General features: G+C 42.2%; 1 protein-coding gene across 1 annotated transcript in view; it reads left to right on the top strand.

Moving 5' to 3' along the window:
* The first annotated feature begins 455 nt into the window (after nt 1-455).
* The window catches only part of adamts16 (ADAM metallopeptidase with thrombospondin type 1 motif, 16), a 55,352-nt gene continuing 33,257 nt past the window's right edge, over nt 456-22,550 (top strand). Inside the window, exons 1-7 of the mRNA XM_073485437.1 lie at nt 456-476; nt 1,071-1,152; nt 4,430-4,791; nt 14,999-15,305; nt 18,173-18,375; nt 20,925-21,008; nt 21,816-21,975. Coding sequence (XP_073341538.1) covers nt 456-476; nt 1,071-1,152; nt 4,430-4,791; nt 14,999-15,305; nt 18,173-18,375; nt 20,925-21,008; nt 21,816-21,975 — 1,219 coding nt within the window. The remainder of the gene's footprint in view (nt 477-1,070; nt 1,153-4,429; nt 4,792-14,998; nt 15,306-18,172; nt 18,376-20,924; nt 21,009-21,815; nt 21,976-22,550) is intronic.

The raw sequence follows: 22,550 nt of genomic DNA, 5'->3' as shown, positions 1-22,550 counted from the left end.
TTTCCTTCCTGTACTTAATACGGTGAAATGCATCATCATTTAGAAATGACCTGATGTGGAACAAACATAACAAACAGCTGTTACTGCAATCTAGATGCAATTACTTCATTACCCTGCAAGCCAGCAGCACAGTCTACCTGTTCTCTCCTGTTCCCCTCACATGCATCCTCCTGCAATCCGAGAGATGGTTACAAGCCCCATCTCTCAGCACACAGGTGTCAGATGTGATTGGCTAGGGGCTGTATTTACCACCACCCCCACCACCCCACCATCCACCAACCCACCGCCCCCTCCCCTCCTCAAAGCACACACAGCCCTCCTCAGCAGCCCTGTGTTCAGTCAGTGCTCCCTCGGGAAACAGATTCAGACTCGGTGCGACTTTCATAGGAGTGTGCTTTTGCCAAGACGAGACGCGGCCTATTTAAGACAATCACATGATTTCACTGGGAGTCAAAATGGTCCGCGGGGGTCACTGGGTAGAGAGAGAGAGGGAGTGAGCGCGTGTGTGTATGTATGTGAGAGAGAGAGAGAGAGAGAAAGAGAGAGAGAGAGAGAGAGAGAGAGAGAGAGAGCTTGGATACTGGTCGGATTGTCTGAGTGGAAAAAAAGGAAAATGAGTTGCCGGGAGAGAGGACTGGAGTTCGCGCTTGGAAATGAATGGGAACCAAAGTGGCACAAGTGAAGAAGAAGCCTGCATGTGAGAGTCGTTGATGCTTCATTCAGCACAAGCCCTGCAGAAGTCCCGCTGCTGCTGCTCCTGTCGGACTTTTATTGGAGATCTTGGGACCGCCGGCGAGCGCTGATTTCAGCTTTTGCGTAAAGGTGACCTGCCACAGTCAGGGGATGGCTTTCTTGCGTATTTGCGCAGAGTGGAGACACCGGACCAGGACGCGGCCGTCGCTTCTTCCTCTTCTTTTTCTTCTTCATCTCTTTTGCTTTGTCACACTGAGCAAAGTAAGTGAGTTGTGTTATCTCCGCCGCGCCTGCACGCACACGCATGCAGAGCTCATAAAGTTGTCAGCACTTCACGAGTTATATTCAAGTCCTAACTCCACTTTCCTCCCTCACAGAGCGCGCTCCTGACTAATGCTGCTGAATCTCATCAAGACGCATCAGCCCTGCTCCGATCTCTCAATTTACCTCCGCACACAGGTAGGTTAAGTGTTTTGAATTAAAGCTTTTGCAGATGTATGCAGTTTTTAATTTAGGAGGCTGCTTTGTGCATTTTTATTTTTCTTTTATGAGCGTTTAAATTAAAAGTAAAGCCATCTACTGTATCCATCAGACGGACAGGAGCATCAAAACAGCGCTCACCTGCTATGTGCTGCCTCTCTTCACCGCTTGGGGGCGACGTGCACCCTGACACAGAGCCATCAGTGTGTGCTGCAGCAGCACTGGAGCTCAAGTTAAGCTCCACAGCAAAATAAAGGCACTGTTAGTGGAGCCCTGTGGCAATAAAAAGTTAAGATGAATGTGTTCATATAATTGTTTTAAACACACACTTAAAACGGCTCCCTCATGTTAGATTTTCACACGTGGGGAGTCTCCGATGAAGATGCACAAATTCTTGCAGTAGCTTGCCATAGTCAATGCAGTAATTAGTGCAGGCGGTAAGTGCAAACAAGATGTTCATCTGGTCTTTGTTTTGTGCATCGAACCCCATATGGTGTGCTGAGTCAGCAACAGGCTTTGGCTGTGCTTTCTTTGATTTTTTTTTTTTTCATTTGTGTGTTTTGTTTTGTTTCCAGGAAAAGCAGACGCGTAAACAAATAAACATCCAGACCTGCTTTCTCTGGTCACATGTGGCGATGATGTGAAACAGAAGTAAGAAGTGAAGGGGATGCCCTTCTCTTCTGTTTCAAAGCAGCTCGCAGCCAGTGCTGCAACAGCTATCACAGCAGTGTTAATGTGTTTAACATTCATAGAGCTGCGTGATAGGGCGGGTGAGGAAAGGGTTCAATCTTTTGTGAAGCCAAGGCACCCATTGGTGGGATCCCCTATCAGTACTAATGGCACTCAGGAGCCACTAAACCAACAAACTACCCACTGCAGGATTTTGTCTCAGTCCATCAGACAAGATGTGTGTGTTCCCGCAGACTCTGTGTTTGTATACTGTCAGACACGGGTCACTGCAGCTGGTTTTTGAGTTAGGGCGGAACAAACACAGTTGACTGGGTGTAACTGTGTGTGTTGGGGGTAGAGAAGACCATTTTCTTCCTAAGTGTCTGCACAGAAAAGCCTTGAGACCTGAAGTATGCACTTTGCAGTCCTGTAACGCTCTGAGCAGATCTCGGCTGCAACACTTCAAGAGTTGGAGGTTTACATATGCAGTCATGTTAATGCAGGGTGCTTTAAATAAATGCATCCACTAATAAGTGTATGTCATGTTGCGGGTACAGGCTATTAGTCAGCCTCAAGATGCACCACACAGCCAAGTTCAAACCTCAGGCATTCACACTGCCAGTGATGACACACTGTCTGTCACCCTGCGTGTTTCTCCCACTGCAGAAACATGTCTGTCTCTGCGCTATATTTACTCATTATTCTGGCTTGCTGAAGCAGGTCATACTGTACAGTAGCTGAGCTCGGCTCTCGTTGACTGTAAGTCCAAGGTTGCTGTTATTTCTGTGCACTTTAAGCTGATAAAGTGACCACGTATCAGTTTCCCATGGCAAGACTGAACACATTCGCAAATGGCCATTACGACACTGTCACAAAATCAACAGCGGCACGGTTTTATTTGTTTGCTTGGTGGTTACTCATAGACCCGAAGTGTATCAAGCGCATAAGGTTTCATGGTGTGTGGTGGCTTGTGGTACCAGGCTCCATCTATAACCACTAAGATCTGATCACGGTAAGAAGAGTAACTGTAAAACACTATAGTGTCTCTTAGTTCACAGTTTTAAAGGTGCACTATGTGGTTTTTGTTTTCCTCATTGGCAGTTTTTTATGGCTAAACAAACTAAATGAACAAACTGTTTTTGTTTTCCTGACTGAATAAACTAAATGAACAAACTGGCCTTAAAGGACAACACAACTTCATACTGTTTTACTTTGTTTATATGTGGCGGACCCTGCCACCTTTGGAGCTTCAAACAGTGTTTCCTCTAAAAACAGCTTGTTTATTCAGTTATGGAAAAAATAAATATTTCTGTGTTATTACCTCATTAACATTGCAAAAATTAAAACTCTGAGTTTGAATTTCTTCTCCAAAACTACAAAGTGCCCCTTTAAAGGTGCAAAATGAAAGAATTTTAGTTTGAAACATTCAAAAATGAACGAACGTTATCAACAGACTGTAAAGAAACCACTGTGCTGACGTTATGTCAAAGACATCTATGTATTGTGTTGCAGAGATATCGACTGAAGTTAGCATGCTAACCAGCTAGCCCCCTGCCTGAAAACCTCTTTCTCCCTGCGGTCCAAAGTACCTGTGCTAGCTTGTCCAGCTAACTGAGCTAATATGCTTACAGAAGCTGCAGTCATGGATGTATAAACAGAATACAGTCCGCAGCAGTTTCTCTGGTGATGTGCTGCTCTTACTCGGAGTATGAATTCAACCGTTGGTCAAATCTTCCATATTGCAACTTTAACACACTTTCTTGCAATTTTGCATTTTTTTGTGCATGGTCTCCAAAGCCAATGACATGCTTCATTCCTTTTACAGGATGCATTCCTTTAGTAGGTCAGTCCATTCTCACTCAGACGATGCACAGGAGCAGTGACCACTGTCATGATTTCCTCTGGAAAACCAATTTCGCTGCAGCTCTAGGAGACGGCTCCTCTTTCGATTTGACCTCTGGTGGAAAGCCCCGTTAGTTTCTGCAGCCACAGCGCCATTACACATTTAACTGATCTAAGAGGCCAGGCCTGTGACCTGCCACCATCTCCCTTTATGACCTGCAGTTATCCAGCCTGAGCTGCAGTAAAAACTGTAGTAAAACACCACAGGTCAAACATGATTCACTCTGCGCTGAAGGGCCTGTGTTGGAATCGTCTAAAACCCTTCCTTTTCTTGTAACTCCTTCTTGACCCCGCCAGCAAAAGTATATGAGGCAGGTCAAGGAAAATTTTAAAAGGAAGGGAGAAGGTTGTAGTTTTTATTCAGTATGTGATGCAAGCAAGGTAGCAGCTGACACACACCACAGTATATCACGGTAAATGATGTGTGACAGATGAAATTAGCAAGGACTGACCACACTGACCACAAAGATAATGTGTTTTATTTTTGCCAGGTCACATCTACAAAATATAGCCCATGACATCAAGCATCATATCTTTCTCTTGGCACTCTCTCCTACTGTTTGATCCCATGATATTTATTTAATACACCTATATCAAAAGAGTAGATTTTTCCATGGCTGTTTCAAACACCCAGTAACCTCTAACTACTTCACTCCATGGCTGTCTTCCTATGTCTCCCATCCAGAATATGAGATTGTGTCTCCCTATGAGGTCAACCACCAAGGTGTTTACATCTCTCACGAAGTAGCCCACCACCAGCGCAGAAGGCGACGCAGATCCCTGACCCAAGATGCAGGCTTATCAAACCCAGACAGCAGCAGCAGTGAAACGGTCCACTTCCGGCTGACTGGCTTGGGGCAGGACTTCCACATGGAGCTGGGGGAGGCCTCGGAGAGCCTGATCGCACCTGGCTTCACTGTCCAGGTCCTGGGAAAGAACGGCACCAAGAGCCTGAGGCCCTACCACCAGGACGACCTCTGCTTTTACCAGGGGTCACTGAGGTCAAGGGTCAACTCCTCGGTGGCACTGTCCACATGTACAGGGATGGTGAGTCTGAACATGCACAAAAGTTGGGTTGCGGGAGGGTCTGGATGAAAAGGAGGGAGTAGAGGAGTCCGATCTGGATTGGTGTGTTGCAAGAAATAGTGAGCCTGGGAGCCACATTTCTTAAATTTGGCTCATCCTGCGACCCTTGATAATATAAACACAGCATCACCGTTCTTGTCATGCTGAGGGAGAGAGAGGAGAGAGGTCCGTGACCCATCTTGGGTTTAGACTCAAAGTTTATAAAACACTGAATTAACACGAAGACTTAACGCAGTAGAAGAAACTGGCTGAAAGCATAAATATTTAAGGTGTGCTGTAATTTTGAGTTCGAAGATGTTAGACACCACATGCCGACAAGACACTGAGCTAAAGGATTGAGTGAGAAGGAAACAAAGCATCAAAGGAGGAGAAAAATCAGATTACAGCCAGCTAGTAAATCTAGATAAAACCACATTTGCTTCACTGTAAGACACTGTCCTTCTCTTTGACACATGCACAGTCTGCTGGCTGAGTAAAGCGGTCCTTTCAGTGCGCTACTGTGAAGCTTCCTTTCACACAGCACTTGAGTCAATGCATTGTCTGTCTGGTCGGGTCAGAATATTGACTTGTACTTAACTTACGTTGACTTAAAAACCCAGTGGCTAAGTCGGCAAATTGTGCACAGAAGTTCAGTAGATCTAGCTCATTCTGTACATATTGCACTTGTGCCTAAATCAGCTAATGAATAACTAATGAATGGAAAAGTCAAGTCTGTGAACACCACAGAAGGTTTGGTCAATTAGCCAGGAAAATTTCCCAAAACACATTCATGCCAAAACAATGTTTTGGTGGTATTTCATCTTCTTATTTAGTATACTGTTTGACCAGCTTCCATGGCCAACACATGAGTACAGTACAGGTCATGGATATAAATTTTCATTTATTATTTCTTTACCCGGACTGACATGTTTTGCATGGATTTTATTCGGTTCTCAACTCATGAGCAGTAATAGTCTCAGATGTAACACAGCTGGCACCAGAAGTAGGGAAATGACTGTGTCTAAATTGAAAAATACAATATATAGGAAATTTAATTGCACTGAATTGCCTTAATAGGAAGGATGGTGTGCAGCTGGGTTGCAAGGTCACTTGTTAATGATGTTCGTATTAGCGTGATATACAACGGCAAAACTAACAAGCTGAGCAGATTTATTGATGTTTGATATTTGTAGTGTTTTTGTGTTTAGTTGGGTTGAAGTGTGTGTGTGTGTGTGTGTGTGTGTGTGTGTGTGTGTGTGTGTGTGTGTGTGTGTGTGTGTGTGTGTGTGTGTGCGTGTGTATGTGTGTGAGTGTGTGTGTGTGTGTGTGTGAACCAAAGACTAGCTCTGAATATGTTCTGCAGTTGATTGGAGGGTAATTTCAGAAGAAGAATGGTAGAAGAAGAAGAAGCTGTACCTCTTTTCATCACTTTTCAAGTCATTACCGTAAGATGCAGGCTAATATTGCTAACTGTTCAGCTATAATTAGTGCCCCTGGAGTTGTTTGTGTTGGCCGTATTTCAATTCTTGCCTTGGTGGTCCTCCTCCACTTCTGCATGAATATAAAGGAAACATTACTGTAGGAATGACATTAAGTAAGCCTTAGTGAAGCAGCTCCGCTCCAGTAAGACCCCAAGTGTTAAACTGGCCCTCTTAGCAGTCTGGACCAGAGAACAAAGGGCTTTGAGAATGCACAGTAATCCTCTCATTCTTGAGCTCACATACACACATGTTCACTTACAATGCAACAATCACTGGAGTCAGAGTACAGCAGCATGCAGAGAAACTCCTCTAATGATACTTATTTGTGAGAAATCTTGCGGTTCATAGCTTGACAACTCAAGCTTGTGGTTCTTTTCACAGTTTTTAACCAAATAAATTCCTTTAAAAACCAACTTGACCACATTTCACTTCAGCGATGCTTTGAAAGTGTTTATATTCATAATAAATTTCAGGCCTGTTTATGCTGCTTTTCTGCTTATATTTTCATTGTGGAGGACCACTGCTGTGTCTGAGAATTGCCCTCTTAAACTGCAGACAGAGAATGGCACATCTCCAGGGATGCTTCTTCTTCTTCTGTGTGTGTGTGTGTGTGTGTGTGTGTGTGTGTGTGTGTGTGTGTGTGTGTGTGTGCATATGTGTGTGCGTCTGCATTTCAGACCAGATCCCAATAAAAGATTCAGCCAAAAGGTCCAGGGTTGCAGAGGCTGTAAATGTGGTTCTCACGACTGAGGCCGGCTAGGACGGACTGGGTCAGTGCATCAATGAGAATGGGACTTTTTCTGATGTGAATTAGAGAACTGCACAGTCAAAGACAAAGATATTTAGACTCCCGGGGAAAACTAAAAATAGTTATCATTTATCAAGAAATGCCAAAATGTCTGTCATCATGCACTGAACTGCTGAAATATGAAATATGTGACCTATATACTGAATATAAGATGTGTTGTGTAATTATGTATATGCACATACTATGTTTTGTGTGCTCCACATGTTCCATTTATACGCCTACGAGTGGTCAAAACTAGGTTAACTAGGCCACCTCAGAGCAGTAAGAGACCTTGCACTTTGGTCAGGTTCCTATTTGGCAGGAGGCAAGTAAATATTGACCAGAGGAACCCCCCCGATCAATAGCTGTATCAGTGAGAGCACCAGTCCTGGCCTCCAGCTGCTGCATGATACCCCTTAGACAGGGTCATTCTGTCACCCTTTACTCTGTTTTTGTTTGAGGGATTGTATTTGATAAGGTAATTATGTTGTCAGAATTGAACTGGACCGAGAAACCTCATACCGCAGAATCTACTGTGCATGACAACTCCTTTCAGTAGAAAGCAAACCAAAAGTTTACTACCACGTTAACCATGTCGAAATGTGTTGAAACTTTATGTTTGTTTTGTTGAAACTTCTACGTTTCTTTATGTTGAAATTTTTTGTCATGTTGTGACAAAGTTGTGCTTACGTTTAGGCACAAAGGTTCAGGTTTTGGCTTACTTGGCTTACATGGCTGGAAATTCTCTACCGTCTCGTTAAAAATACCTGGTTTTGGGCCGCAAATTGTCAAAAATATCCAGTTTTGTTGCCAATAACATTTAAAATATCTAGTGCTTTTTGAATTACAAATGTTGAAACACTATCTCAGAGGCAGCTGTGTTGCCCTATAGCTCCTCCTCCTTACATGAAAGTCATCTTATTTACATGTAATCTGAACTGGATATATGAAATGTATTGTAGAAATAACATGGTACATATAAAACATACAAATTTGACATATCCAGACAGATCAATCTTAGTTTTGATATTTCCTGAAAGGCTTTGTTTTTGGTCATTCAAATGTACATTTCTATGTGCAGTGTGGCTTGTTCTCTGTATCATTGTGTTGTTAAAGCCTCTTCAATTATCTTTGTACATTAGTTTTAATGACATTGGTTCAGAGAGATGTAAAGATGGAGGCTACAAGGACGACTGTTCCCTCCCTGGCATTCTGAAGTGCAGAAACCCCCCTTGTAATGAGTGTTACGTTGTAAAGCTCATGTATAAGTTGCCTTTTCAACTCCCCTCCTCTGGCAGCCCATATAGTGGTTAGCCCCACTTTGATGACGGTAGGGAGTTCAACCATAAAAATCTCGCTCATACAAGCAGGAATCGGTGGAATAGACGAAGCGGGCCAATCCCACTGACTCTGTTCACCTGCCAAACTGTTTGAGAATGTGCACAGTGACACACATGTGGAAGAGGAGACCATAAAGCAGGTCCTTCTCCGTGTCGACGTTATGCTGCAGCGTAATCCTCTTTAGTCTGGCTTTTATGAGGGTGAGGGAGTTGAGAGGTGAGGAGAGAGCCATGCAGGCATTGCACTCTGACACCATGAATCATGAATGATTTTTTCCCTCTATATATCCCTCTTGTGGGATTTTTAGCCATGCTAGCATTATGGCTATAGGGATAGCCATGTCAGTCTGCCGGTCCAAAACTTTGGTCCAGACTGAAATATCTCAACATCTATTGGATGGATTGGCACAAGATTTTGTAAAGACATACACAGTCCCAAGACGATAAAGTCTACTGTCTTAGCTGATAGCTTAACTTCTCATTTAGGTGCATTCTAAAGACTATTTCTTTTTACTTTTTGAAGTAAGAACTGTTGCATGCAGCAGGCACAGACTGGGACATACTACTTTGTCATAAGATTATACCTTGACATTTGACCCTCTTTACTGTACATCCGGCCCATTTCAAAGAAATTTGTAGTAAAAAGAAAAAGTAGGTGATTTGGAACGCAGCTAATGAGCTGTCATCAGTTTGTGCCTCTTGGCGGTTCAGTCAGTGGGAAGTATTTTGTGCTGCACAGAGGATTGTGGGTCGTAAAAACCAGAAAAAAAGTCCTGGTATTTTTGCCAGACCGCAGACATCATACTACATATTGGGACATACATTGTCTTTACTGGTATACACTGGAATACAGCTATGGTCTTGTTAATTTGTAAAGTTGTCTGTTGTGTTTCCACAAAACTGGGAACTTTTCAAGACACACACAGTACATGGTGTGTGGGTTGATGGTACCATGGCACAGAATGCAGTAAGAACTGGTTCCTGTAAGTGCCTTTCACAGAAGCGTTGCATTACCATCCACTGCCAGACTGTCTTACTTTTTTTGTGGATTATATTTGATGTATTATAAAATCACCTCTAGAAATATTACATATCAATCAATCACTCTGTAAACTAGTAAACATTAATAGGGGACGATTCTGGCTCTGTTTCCCCTCTAAATTTACTTCATTATCCCAGAGCTTCACATCTATCAGTATCTGTTTCTCTAATTTGACTCAGACTTCTAATGCACACCTTTCCTTTGTACCAAAGGGAAATGCTCAATGTCCTCCCACTACAAATCACTTGGAGGTCATGTGTTTTCCTCTTGTAAAATGACGGGTGTGTTTCCAGCCTCAGGCCATGTAGTAGTTGTAATAATAGAATGCTGCGCACTCGTCACACCTCTGGGATTTCCAAGAATATGTGCGGGATGATCCATTGATGCGATGAAGCTTTGAACAGCAGGCACTGTGGTCTTGGCAGGTTGCTATAATCAATTTTCAAAACATGCTATAAGATAAGTCAAATGATCTTAAAGGATTGTTGCTCGTTTTATCATTCGCTAACATCACTCATGGTTCTCATGCTAAGTAGAGTCATGTGCATATGTGGGGCTGGAAGTCGGTTTGGAACTTTTGTTGTTTCCAAATTGACCTCCGGTTGATGTAATGTGTTCTGCACAGCTCGCCAACAGATGACGAAGGTACAGCTTGAAGTGAAATAGCTAATTGATTAAGAAATGGTGTCTAGTGCTGAAGTGCAATGTCAGAGTATCCTTCCCAGTTTTCCAATGAGCCCTGTCAACACAGAGCCAAAGTTTAAAATCCCTGCCTTCAACTGCTAGAAATGTAGCCATCATGGAACCAGTTTGCATGAAACGAACACGGTAGGCGAATTATTTCTGTACTTTATACTGTCAAAAGAAAAGTTTGGATATGTTAAGCTTATGTTGCGAGGTTGAGAAGAGCTGATTTATAATGGCACCTGTTTTTCAACTTAAATTCTTGCATTTCTGTTTTTTGTTTCTGGCAGTCGTTAATGGTACAAATCTGATTATTGTTGTCAGTTACCGTATAGCAGTACACAACTATAGCAGCACACAATAAAAAATATATGGTAAACACCACAACAATTCACAAAGCACAACAACATCAACACAGCATTTCATAAAACACTATGACATTATAACGATGTTGTTGTGTTTCCCGAAATGTTGTTGTTGAAAAGTGGTTGTTTTTTGACCCTCTGGGCCTCCGTACTTTTGGTCTCCATAAAGGAGAGCAACGTAAAGACAGAACGAAGGGAAGAGTCATATACTGCACACAGTCAGGTGCACCTTGTAATGCCCTGAATGCTCCCCCCCCTCAGTTCCGTTTTCCTACCGTAACCCCCCCTCCCCCCTCACCCTTCCTGTCGCTGCTTGTCTGGATGCGTCTGACTCCAGAGAGTCCAGCTGTTTGCGCCCTCCCAAGTAGTGTTTCAGCATTTTATGACTGCTATTTGCACCTCGTAGAGCGCAGTGTGTAATCTGATGACTTTGGCTATTTAGGAGAGGCACTAGCTGACCTAATCTCCCAACATAGTGGCTTTCAAACACACATACTCTGACGAAGTAGCGGATGCATGTTGTTTTATATAAGACCGTGCAGACTTTACAGACTACAGAAGTCATAAAACGATCTATCTCTAGGGTATGTTTGCTGTTATGCTGAGGAAGACAAAGAGGATGCATGTTGCTTTGTGTAAGAGATGAACATTTTGAATTTATTGTACATACACTCCACTGCTTTTACATATGGTTTTCTGTACAATTTCTCGTCTGGTTTCTGCCTACAAAGAAAACTTATTCTCCACGCTAGGTATAGAAATGTGCATGCTTCCAAAGAACACAGAACCTACCAACACAAGTTAAAAATTACAGAGTCAACATCTGGATTGAATGTTTTAAGATTTTCAAAGGACAAAAAAAACGCAGACAGTGCTCATTAAACAATAAGTGGCATTCATCTGTCTTGAGTAGAAACAGCTCATCCCAGTCAGTGTGACAGCAGACGTGCGTAGATGAGAGAAAGCAAGAGGATGTTTGGAGGGAGGCTTGTGCTTCTTGTTATGATGGAGCCTCAAACACAAACTTTAGCAGTAGCTCATCCGTAGCTCTGCTTTCAGGTGAACACCTACAGAAATCATGAGATTGGGAAACCCTTAATCTGACAAAAGTTTTAGGAAGATAAAGAAGATAAATATAGATTTCACTTGTTACAGTACATCCCTATGTCCAGTATGTATTTAGAGTACATCCTTATGTACAGTATGTAGCAGTTGAAAATGATCTTACATAGTGATCTGCATAAATCTAAATTATTTTGCTGAGAGACCGTGGAGTTGAACCCTCGTCAAGATTCGTGAAGATCTCCAGAACCCTACTTAGGAGCAATTATATGTATAATAAAATATATATAATAGAGCCAGCAAAAAACATGATGACAGCGAAAAGGCCAAAAACCTCAGCACCAGTGCTGACAAGCCAGACCGGACCATGTGACATGTGCATGTGGCCCTGACAGAAATGGCAGAGAGCGAACGTTGTCGCCATGAAACGCACTCATAGCTATCGTGACGTTCATGCTTGTTGACATGCCTCACCTCCGCATGATCCTACTTTGAATTGTTGACTGTATGCATCCACACATATCTGCATACTGCTCTGTGTTATATGCAGACGTAAACAACAGTGAAAGCAAAGCCATGTTTGTAAATTAGAAAGTGGAGTTAGATGAGTTAGATGAATTTGGCCGTATAATAACCTCAGCTCTGCGCGTATCTTCAAAGTATATACATAATTCTCCTTCAGACTAAATGTCAGCCAGGTGACCCTGTCAACTCCAGACTTCTCTTTAATACACATCTGAACACGACAGTTTCTATAACAACTCCTAAATAAACAGTCTAGTTCACAGGCTGCAGGTGTAAGACTTGTGATTGTATCTTTCCATCATGGATTTCCTCTTCTTTATCTGTCCCATCTCCTTTTACTGCCAAAGGAATGAGCTGACCAAAAATAACCCCAGATGACAAAAACAACATAAACATGAAACGTCCTTTTTGTTCCAGTCCTCCAAAAGCTTCAACTCTTTACTGTTGAGGGTGAAGATGCAAATCAGCAGAAACTATCACATGGCACCCATAACTATCGCAGAGCTAATGCCCGACACCACACACAGAATAAGTACTTAGCTTTAGAAAAGTTGACAGCAGCGCAGTCCGGGTGAGAGGCCTCACCGTGACTTGGAACCAAATTATGACTATCGCCTGTGATTACACAGCGCCTGGGCGAGTGCCACGCGGATGACAGGATCACGCACCGGCTGTCACATGTGATTGTAAGCAATGATCCTGGCTGGGGTTCCCGGCAAGGACTATTTCTTGACCGTTTGCAGGCGAGCTGCAATACAGAGGAGGGTGGTCATGGATTAGCAAGCATATTGCTCCTTTTTCTTTTTTTCAATAATTGATCCTCCACCCTCTCGAGTGTATATCAGGGTCAATCTTTAATGGTCAGTGCAACTTTGTCAGCTGTGCTTTTTGGGCGTTTTAACACAGAACAGAAATAACAGTGCCTGTGAGTTGAGGATGTAAACATGTACACTGTCTGAGACTTGAGGACTTATATTATAAAGCATATATTGTGTTTTTTGTTTGTTTTTTAAAGGGCCTAAAAGATTGTAATCATCCCAATAAGTACTGGGTCAAAAAGTGTTTCCGGACGTAAATATGTCTCCAAATGTATTCCTGCATCGCTGCGTCTTTTGTCCGTCAAACACATGTTACTGTAAATGATCATTACCTGACGCAGAAACACCTGTAAACAACAACTGCTCTCCGCCGGCTTGTGGTGAGAACATAAAAGTTAAAAGTAGGATTTGAACGAGCGTCCTTGCACTTAAGGAGTCACACAGACGCATTTGTACTTCTCGAATGCCTTTGTTCTCTTTTCGGTTTAGATTTTGCAAAGTTTAAGCATTTATATATTTTATGACATTTGAGAGACTGAGGCAGTTTGGCTGCTGTCTAAGCAATAATTCACAAACGCATGGTAACTTTCTTTTGCTGCCCTGCGTGATGAAAGCTGTAAACTGTACAGTCATTGTGGTCACAGCTTACACATCTGTGTTGGCTTGTATTCTCAGACTTCATCATTTTCAAATTCAGTGCTTAACACAGTCACAGCATTTTCCAAGAAGCCTGTTCCACTGGTTTCCTGATCTGTGGTTGATAGATTGGCAGAGGTTCAGCAGAGGCCCGGGTTAGTAAGTGATGATGAAATGGGGAAAATCAGTAGTGGGGCTCATTATAGCATCAAGCTAATGCTCACTGATAGAGGTCTGCTTCTGCACGATTGAAGAGACACATGTATGCACAGATATGTACACATTCACACGCAGACATTCATAATCTGTCCAACATACACACGTCCACCTTGTACTGTGCTGGGACTGTCACACACACTCACCCCAGGCCAGCAGCAGCCTCCGCACTTCCACTGTCAGTCTCTTTCTGTCAGCCAGGTTTTTGGCTGCAGTGACGAAGGACCTCACAGTCCACTCACAGTGAAAGAAAAAAAAAAAAAGTTTGTCAATTAAAAGTATTTTAGGGAAACCGCTATTTCTGCCAAGAACAGTCACAATCCAAACACTCTGTGCCAGCTGACTGTCAACGCAGATGTGGTGCGTGTTGGGAGAGACCGAGACAGACGAAGAGAGAGGCTAGGGAGCAAGAGAAAGTGTCTGAATCGGCTGTGTTGATAGAGGTTTATTGAAAATGGAATGAGAAAAGTGAAAATGTCTCTGTCTCTTTGGGAAAGAGACCGAGACGGGCTCAACTAGAGAGAGAGAGAATAAGGTCAGCTGAAGGAAAGCTAAGCCTTCAGAGAGATTTATAACGGGCTTCCCCGTAACTCATCCACTAAAATCGAAAGCTTAAGGCACCGGGGGCCTCCATAACAGTAGTTTCAAAGAGTGAGAAATATTTAGTGTTGTTACATATCAAATTCAGATGTCTAATGCATGTAAATATCTAAGTAAGGAATGCCTAAACCTTGCAATCCGTGAGTGTATACATTGTTTACAACAGAGATGCCATCTCCGTTCATCCTCACTCCACCCCTTTTGTTTGAAACTCTTTCTATCTGACCGAGTCTTATTTAGATTTTGCTGAGATAACGTCTGACCCCGAACAGCAAAACAGATGTTGAACATGAAGAAACAAGGGCAGTAATTGAGCCATACAGGAGGTTTAGAGGGGTCAGGTTCACAATGACCCCAAGACTCAGATTTTCACTAATTGCTGACAGAGACCGATTGGGAAGCGAAAGAAAAAGCTGGACGATGTTATTGTTTTTTTTGTTTATGATATTTGACTGCAGCTCTTTAGGCTGAAGTGTTGAGCATAAACAATATCGACTCCACAGGTCAAGTTTGAATTTTCTATGACATAAGTGTCATAAAATACTTGAATGATGGGCAAGCAGATGTAAAAATTAAAGTCAAAAATTAAAAATACTGCTGTAAAGCTAATGGGACTTTGTGTTTTGCCTCTAGTCAGGTTTGATCAGAACACAGGATGGAGACTACTTCCTGAGGCCCGTGTCCCGCAGCCTCGCTCAGAGAGAGAACTTCACGGCGCCGTCCACTCACCAGCCACACATCCTCTACAAGAGCGAGAGGGACTACCAGACAGAGCAGAGAGGACGTGAGCCTCGGGCGCTTCAGAAGAGATCCACGAACTCAACTCATCACAAATCACGCAGACACACACAGACAGAGCAGCAAGCCAGCCATCGCAACGACAGTGACTACAGACACGGGGAGAGGCAGAGGCAGCACTTCTGCGGGAGACGGAAGAAATGTATGTAAGGGCAATTCCTCCTTCTAGTCCACATGTCGCATGCAGCGTTTCAAAAAAACTGCACTACCATCACCTCTTCTTGTTGAGATAACATTCCTGCACACGCTTCACATGCATGTATTAAGTGAACAGGGAGACAGTGTGCACCTAGGACATGGAGAGCAGTGAAAAGAGAAAAACACTGCATGAGCATTTTCTGCAAATATTGTACAAGATGTCTTTCTCATCATTATTCTGTAATGAGGTTAATCTCACTCACCTGTATTCTCTCCCTGAAGGGATAACATTTTTATTTTTTTTACTTTAACTCATAAAATTACATTAAGCAACTTATTTTGTGCTGTAAAATCTCATGTAGTCATTTTTGCCCTTTTCAATCCCTCAAATAATAAAATGCTTAACATTTGACACTCAAATAAGAATGTTTCCACTCTCAAATGGTATATTTTTGGCATTGTCATAATATTCTTAAATTTCAACATATAACCAAATTAGTGGTTTGAACTCAAAGGAAAGGTTTTGAGGAATTATCACACCACTTAGAGCGTCAAGGAGAAAAGAAAATAGTAATTCTGTTTGTTGATGTTTCCAATTAACTGTGTTAGCAGTCGGCCTCCCAGGGATGTGGTAGGTGCAAGCTGGCTGGCTGGCTGGATGGATGGATGGATGGATGGATGGATGGATGGATGGATGGACGGACGGACGGATGGATGGATGGATGGATGGATATAACTGTTGTTGCCTTGAATCTCAATATCACAATTAATCGCAATATTATCAAAACCGCATATCGCCAAAAGCAAAATCCAGATCACAGGAGCTGCAATTACCATTTTAAATAGAAGAGAGAAGAATTGTAGTGCTACACCAACAAATCGTCTTCTCCGAACATGAAGGAACATGCTTGTTTGGTGAAAATGAAAATGCCAAAAATTACCATTTCCACTAAAATCTTTGACTCATGGTGCAACATCTGTCCGAATAACCAAAATGTGTTTTTTTTCACAAATCGTTCAGCCCTAACTGCCACTATTATCATACATCTACAGCTTCTAAAAGCTCACAGTACTCATGTAGTAAGAACAACACATGGTGCATCATTTTGTAGCACTTCATTAAAAAGCAACACATTCTCGTTAACACATCGTTAGGCCCTGCTGTGTTAAAGAGAGAAAACAGGAAGGGTGTTTTTATTGACTTAACGAGAGACAGGCTTATAAATCCAGACATGCAGCTTTTTCAGTTGACAGCATTTTTGACTTGTCAGTCATTTTTAACCCAGACGAGATGTTGTCACCTTTGAACACTATGGCAAATCGATATGTTTGGTAAATTTCCTCGCAAATAATCCTGAGGGTGGGAAGCTTTCAGAGGAAGTTTTGATTTGTATTCCACGTGATGACAGATGTTTCCTCTGGAGAATATTATCTCAGTTTATGGTTGGTGACATGACCTTTGAAAGGTGAAGGGGAATGTTTTATACTCACTTTACACTTTGACAAATGTTTGCTTTCAAGAAATTACCACCAGATCAGTTAACATTGCTGGTGTCACTGGGGTCATTTGAGAGAGAGCAGGGAACGGGGATTGGACTGGTACCACCACCATTACCCTGCAGAACCCCAGCTGTCTGTCCCTTGTGAAAACACACTGATGTTTACATTCCCATAGGATGACATCGCTGAACACCTGTGCCATGTTTTAGTCACAAAGGCACTTTGGTCGCTCACCTGCTGTCCGCCTATGTAAGCAAACTTTCCAGCTTTTATAGTTTATCGCAGCCAGGCAGCTGTGGGTGAACGCTTTGATAACCTGAAAACATAAAAGTGGAGATATGAGGAGATAATATCACAAGCTGCAATGGTTTTAGGCTGCACTTTGCTTTGACTTATGTGTATGACTGACCTCATGTCATAGCGTAGAAGTGAATCCTGATGTGAGACGTAATTACCAAACGTGACCCAACTTCAGAAGGAGAGTAATAAAGGGCAGCGCTGGGCAGTTTGTGTTAAGATTAAGCCTGTGGTTGCCAAAGCACATGTTTGCTTAACAAAGTGCTGACAGGTTTTTACAAGAGGCGTCATCATTTTTATTCCCATTAGAGAAAAAAAGCTTATCTTATCTGTGACACACTGACATAATTTTGAACACCATTCAAAATGACCTTTATCTAAAGCAGGTGAACACATGCTTTTACTTTTGTAATAAATCAAAAAACAGCTCCTGGTCCATCATTATCCAACACTGTGTTATGTACACAGAATATTAAATAACTCGGAGATCTCGTTGATGACAACCCTGACAGCGAAATGGATTTTCTTGTAGCTTTCATATTAACACGTTACACAGAGAAAATTCTACTTGCTGTAACTGCTGCTAATGTACAACCACAAACTGCGGTTTCACACTTTACTTAATGGCAGCATAACACTGAGACTGCCAGAGTCAACAACACAAAAAAGAAAAGTCTCAGTTTGCAGTTTATCCATGACATCAGGTCATGAACGTAAGAGTATAGTTAATCACCCAGAATGGTTGTCAGCTACTTGCCAGAATCGACGGTTAACAGTCGCTGGCAGAGGCCAATGGCTATAGGTTAATTTCAAATACTGTGAGAAGGAAGGGTTGTATATTTGTAATGGATGTCATAACTGCTATTAAATTGCCATTATATGCACTATTGTTTTTTCTTTCATCAATCACTTCCAGCCCAATAAACTGTGCAGATTGTTCCTAATCATGTTGACTTTACTGCCCCAGTGTGCTTCATAAAGTGTCATTCAGTTTGTTCTTTACACATGGCTTTTTTTTCCCAAAACAGTTGATTGAATTTTCACTCCCTAAACCTTCTGTCCTGCTTTATTCAGACATGCCCAAACCTCCAGAAGAGGATGTCTTCACCCTCCCAGATGAGTACAAGTTCCTCCCCAGGAACAAAAGAGCTGTGCTAATGAAGAACCAGGGCACCCAGAGGCTCAACGTGGAGATGCTGGTGGTGGTGGACAGGAAGATGATGGACAACCATGGCCACGAGAACATTACCACATATGTTCTGACAGTGCTTAACATGGTAAGATAAACCTAATTAAGTACTGTGTTAAACATCATAGGACCTAGAATAAAAACTAAAATAGAAGTTTATAGATTTTACTGGAGGTGTGATGTTTTACTATTTGCGTAAACCAGCTCATTGGCCATGCTAGCTGCCTGGCATTAGAGATATATAATGTCAGACTGTGTTTCAGTCCACCAATTTAGACTGTTATAGCTTAACAACTATTTGATGGATTGCCATGAAATTGGTCCCCAGAGAATGAATCTGCAAAACTTTAGGATATTCACATTTTTATTTGGATATAATGGTATAATGTTAACATATGAATAGTCTAACATTGTACCTGCTAGATATTAGCATATCAACATTTAACATTTTTATTGTCAGCATGTTGGGTAAAATTAGCATTTGGAAGGCTACAGCCTCACAGAGCAGCTAGCATGGCTGACTCTGAGTCTTATATTAATGAAGGCGGGCTAGTGTAAACATTATACCTGCTAAACATTAGCATATTACCATTTTTATTGTGAGCATGATGGCTAATGTTAGCATTTTGCTCAAGTACGCTGCAGCCTAACAGAGTGGCTAGCATGGCTGATTCTGAGTATTACATTAAAGAGCAAACATGATGTAGGGATGCAGGTGAGGTGAGTCTTGCATTGCATCAAGTGGATTTAACAACAGCACAACAAAGCCTGATGTAAGTCAGCAGTGTTTTTTGGCAAGTTATCGCTTGCCACAACCTTAAAATGACTTCAAAGTTGTACTTCTATGTTTTGTCACTATACAGCATGGAAAGGGTTTGGTGACTTGACACCCCTGTCTTCCATCTTCACTTATCAGACAGAGCACATCTGAAAACATGAAACTGATATCTGGGTGAGATCACAGCGCCCCCCACTCGTCCCTCTCAGCTGATCTGCAAGCAAATTCCGTCACGCTCGTTTTGCTACTTAATGACTGACTGACAAATCCAAAGATAATCCGTCTATTTTGAAAACATAGTCCCCTTTAGTAGAAACCAAGTTGGAGCAGTCACAGCCCGCCTCAGAGGAGTCACCTAAATACAGGATGGAGTTTCATAGAAAACACCCAGCCCCCTACCCCACCTGCCAGCTCTCATGGGTCTTAAAAGGGTTATTTAATATTTGTTGAAAATTAAATGTGATATGTCGTTACGGCATCTGTGTAGATTTATGTTTTCTTTGTGGCAGAGTCGAATGACTTCAAAAACCTTTTGTAATTGCTGATTTAAAAAAAAAAAACGTGCTGTACATTATGTATACTGCAAAACATTGAAGCTCTATGGAAACTGCTGAGTGTTTCTTTAATGAGGCAGTGAAAACGCAGTGATTCACAGTGACACTCTATCTGTTCATTTGTGCAAATCTGAAACTCTGTCAAACACTGGTGCTCCAGCAGGATCCTGGTTTAACTAAGTAGTTTTGATTGCCTCTTTGACCTCAGAATTTTGCTTAAATTCAGTAACAAACCACAGCCATGTGTCTTCTCATGAGTCAGTGCAGAGGAAGACCAAACATGAGGAACATAAGGAATGAATGAGAGTGTTCCTGAACGGGGGGAAAAAAGGCTTAGTGAGTGGCACCTGAGGTATTCACAGGGCCCGAGAGAAAGACGGAGAGCGGACAAGCACAAAAGATCAGGAGTCCTCTTTCAAAGCCCGAACTGTTATGATTGATGGTCAGATTGGTGAAGCTGAATTGGAAACAGCAGTTTTGGCTGTCATAACCCGCCGATACCATCAAAAGGGGTTTGTTTTTTCAAACATTCAACACAGATCTCTCTGTGTCTGTGCAATAATTTATGGATCGAAGTGAAACAGTATTAATATCTAAACTCAACGTAGTGCAAGTAAGCTTGACCCATAGATGGAAATATCCACAATGATCCCATAATTTCACATTTATATGTATATTTAAGACATCGAGCAGACAAAGAGAAATGGAAAATGTTCTTAATATTACTGATGAAGAGAAGATGTTCAGATCAAATGAAGGAAGACATTTGATAGGAAACTGTGATCAGCTGGGAGTAATTGGGACCTTTTTTGACTCAGTAGGCAACATGTTTATTTAGTTGAGTGTAAAGTCTAGATACATTTAAGATAAGTACCTTTTTCTGAATTTTAATATTTTAATGACTGATCCTGCATGTCTGAAGACAGAAAACGTTCAAAATGTCACTTTATTGACCAAAAGAAGCAACTGAAAGCTCTCTGAAAACATGTTTGTGAGAGGAAACAAAATAAAGGGATTTTGGCAATAAATAGACCCACTTTATATGATATGTGTAAGTTAAACTTCTGAAGTCTCTTATTGACTTTGGCTGAACCTTAGGAAGGAATTTTGTCATAACAAGCATGGACAGGAGAAACAATAACTCTTCCAATGTCTTTGGGCATGTGAGTATTTTTTTAGGAAAATTTAAAAAATGTGAACCTATCCTTTAACTGTTTGCAAAGTCGCTTTGGAGAAAATATTACCTGAAATATTAAGAAGAGTAAAGTTAGCAATTGTAATAACATTTCTTTGTGCGCTTTCTAGGTCTCCAGTCTCTTCAAAGATGGTACGATAGGAGGGAACATCAACATAGTGATCGTGGGCCTCGTGCTTCTGGATGAAGAGCAGGTGAGCATATCAAAGCCTGTAGGCACTGGCAGGTTTGATGGCTGCCTTTTGAAATGGGTTTGTCTGGTTGTACACGTCATGAAGCTTCAGACACGAAGGGAATGGAAAACACAAAGCACATCATCTGTTTGTTTATTTGTTTCTATGCCTAGAGGTCCAGATCTCCTCAGTCGCGCAGAGTTTTTCCCGGGGTCGTCCTAACTACTGAGGACTTTTACAGTGGTTAATTATAGGGTGTACATTTCCTTGGATCTTTGCCAGATTTAAGAGGGAAATTCTCGCAGAGTGCGGGAGATGGAAGGACAAGAGAAAAAGAGAGGGAGGGACAGACGCAGAGGAAAACAGGTGGGGTACTGTCAGAGAGACAGAGTCAAGCAGGCCAAGGAAAGTGGATTCCGGTTTCCATCCACCTGTGAGGTTAATAGATTGCAATCTTCCTTAAGAGGCAATTATCAGCAGGAGAAATGCCAAAAATGCCAAAAATGTCCCACATGTGTGTCTTCCTAGCAGCAACACTTATTTTATCAAGTGTCCCCTGTCACATCCTCATGTTGACATTTGACATACATGTGTCTGAAGATCTTGGTGACTGATTGTAAAGACCAAGCAAGGATCTAGCAACAAACCTGCCTTTTCTTATTCTATGAAGGTATAAGTTGGTTTAATGGATATTCAGGGAAGGTAATGTCATTTAATTTGAGTGACACGTTACTCATTGAAATCAAAAACACTTTGTGCTCACAGCTTCCCTCCATAAAGACAACATTGTCTCTCTTTCTGCCTCTTTTTATCTGCTTTATCTCACAGGATGGCTTGGTGATCAACCACCATGCAGACCACACACTGAACAGCTTCTGCCACTGGCAGTCTACCCTGGGAGGCAGGGAGGGCCGACACCACGACCACGCCATCCTCCTCACGGGACTCGACATCTGCTCCTGGAAGAACGAACCCTGTGATACTCTCGGTACATCTTCAACATTAAGACATAAGACCTTTTTACACAGAGATCCTGCAACACTGCTGTAATAATGGCATAATGCTGCTCCAGTGATTTCTGGATAGCATGCCAGTGGAAGCAAAAGAGGCGTGACGCACAACACAACAGCGCATGTAACAGCGTGTGTCCCACCGTCTGACCTTTTTTACACAGATGTTGATTCAACTCAACAGCAACGCCCCCTATTTTGTGTTCGTACATTTGAAAATGAATGGCGAGGTGGAATAATGAAGCAACATTCCTGCATGAACAGGTTTTCCTAAAGAGGCTAAAAATTCTGCAGTGGCAATATGCCTAAAAGTGTAATTTGGGGATCCCAAGAACATGCAAGGACAAGAGGAATTACTGAAATGAATGTCGTAGGTTCCTATTACATGTTTGTTTCTTGCTCTTGATAGAAATTAGTCTCTCTTACTGTCTGTCTCTCTCTGGGAAGGTGTCCCTGTCCTCTGTCACACGGTGTGACCGAGCGTCACTTCAACCAAACCAGATGTTGAGAAAATGTGCAGCTTTCCGACCATTCCAGCTCCACAGTATGACAC

The sequence above is a fragment of the Pagrus major genome, chromosome 17, assembly GCF_040436345.1.
Source record: "Pagrus major chromosome 17, Pma_NU_1.0".
Classification (NCBI taxonomy): Eukaryota; Metazoa; Chordata; class Actinopteri; order Spariformes; family Sparidae; genus Pagrus; species Pagrus major.
Note: the sequence above shows the minus strand (reverse complement) of the source record. Positions and strands in the feature narration are given on the sequence as shown.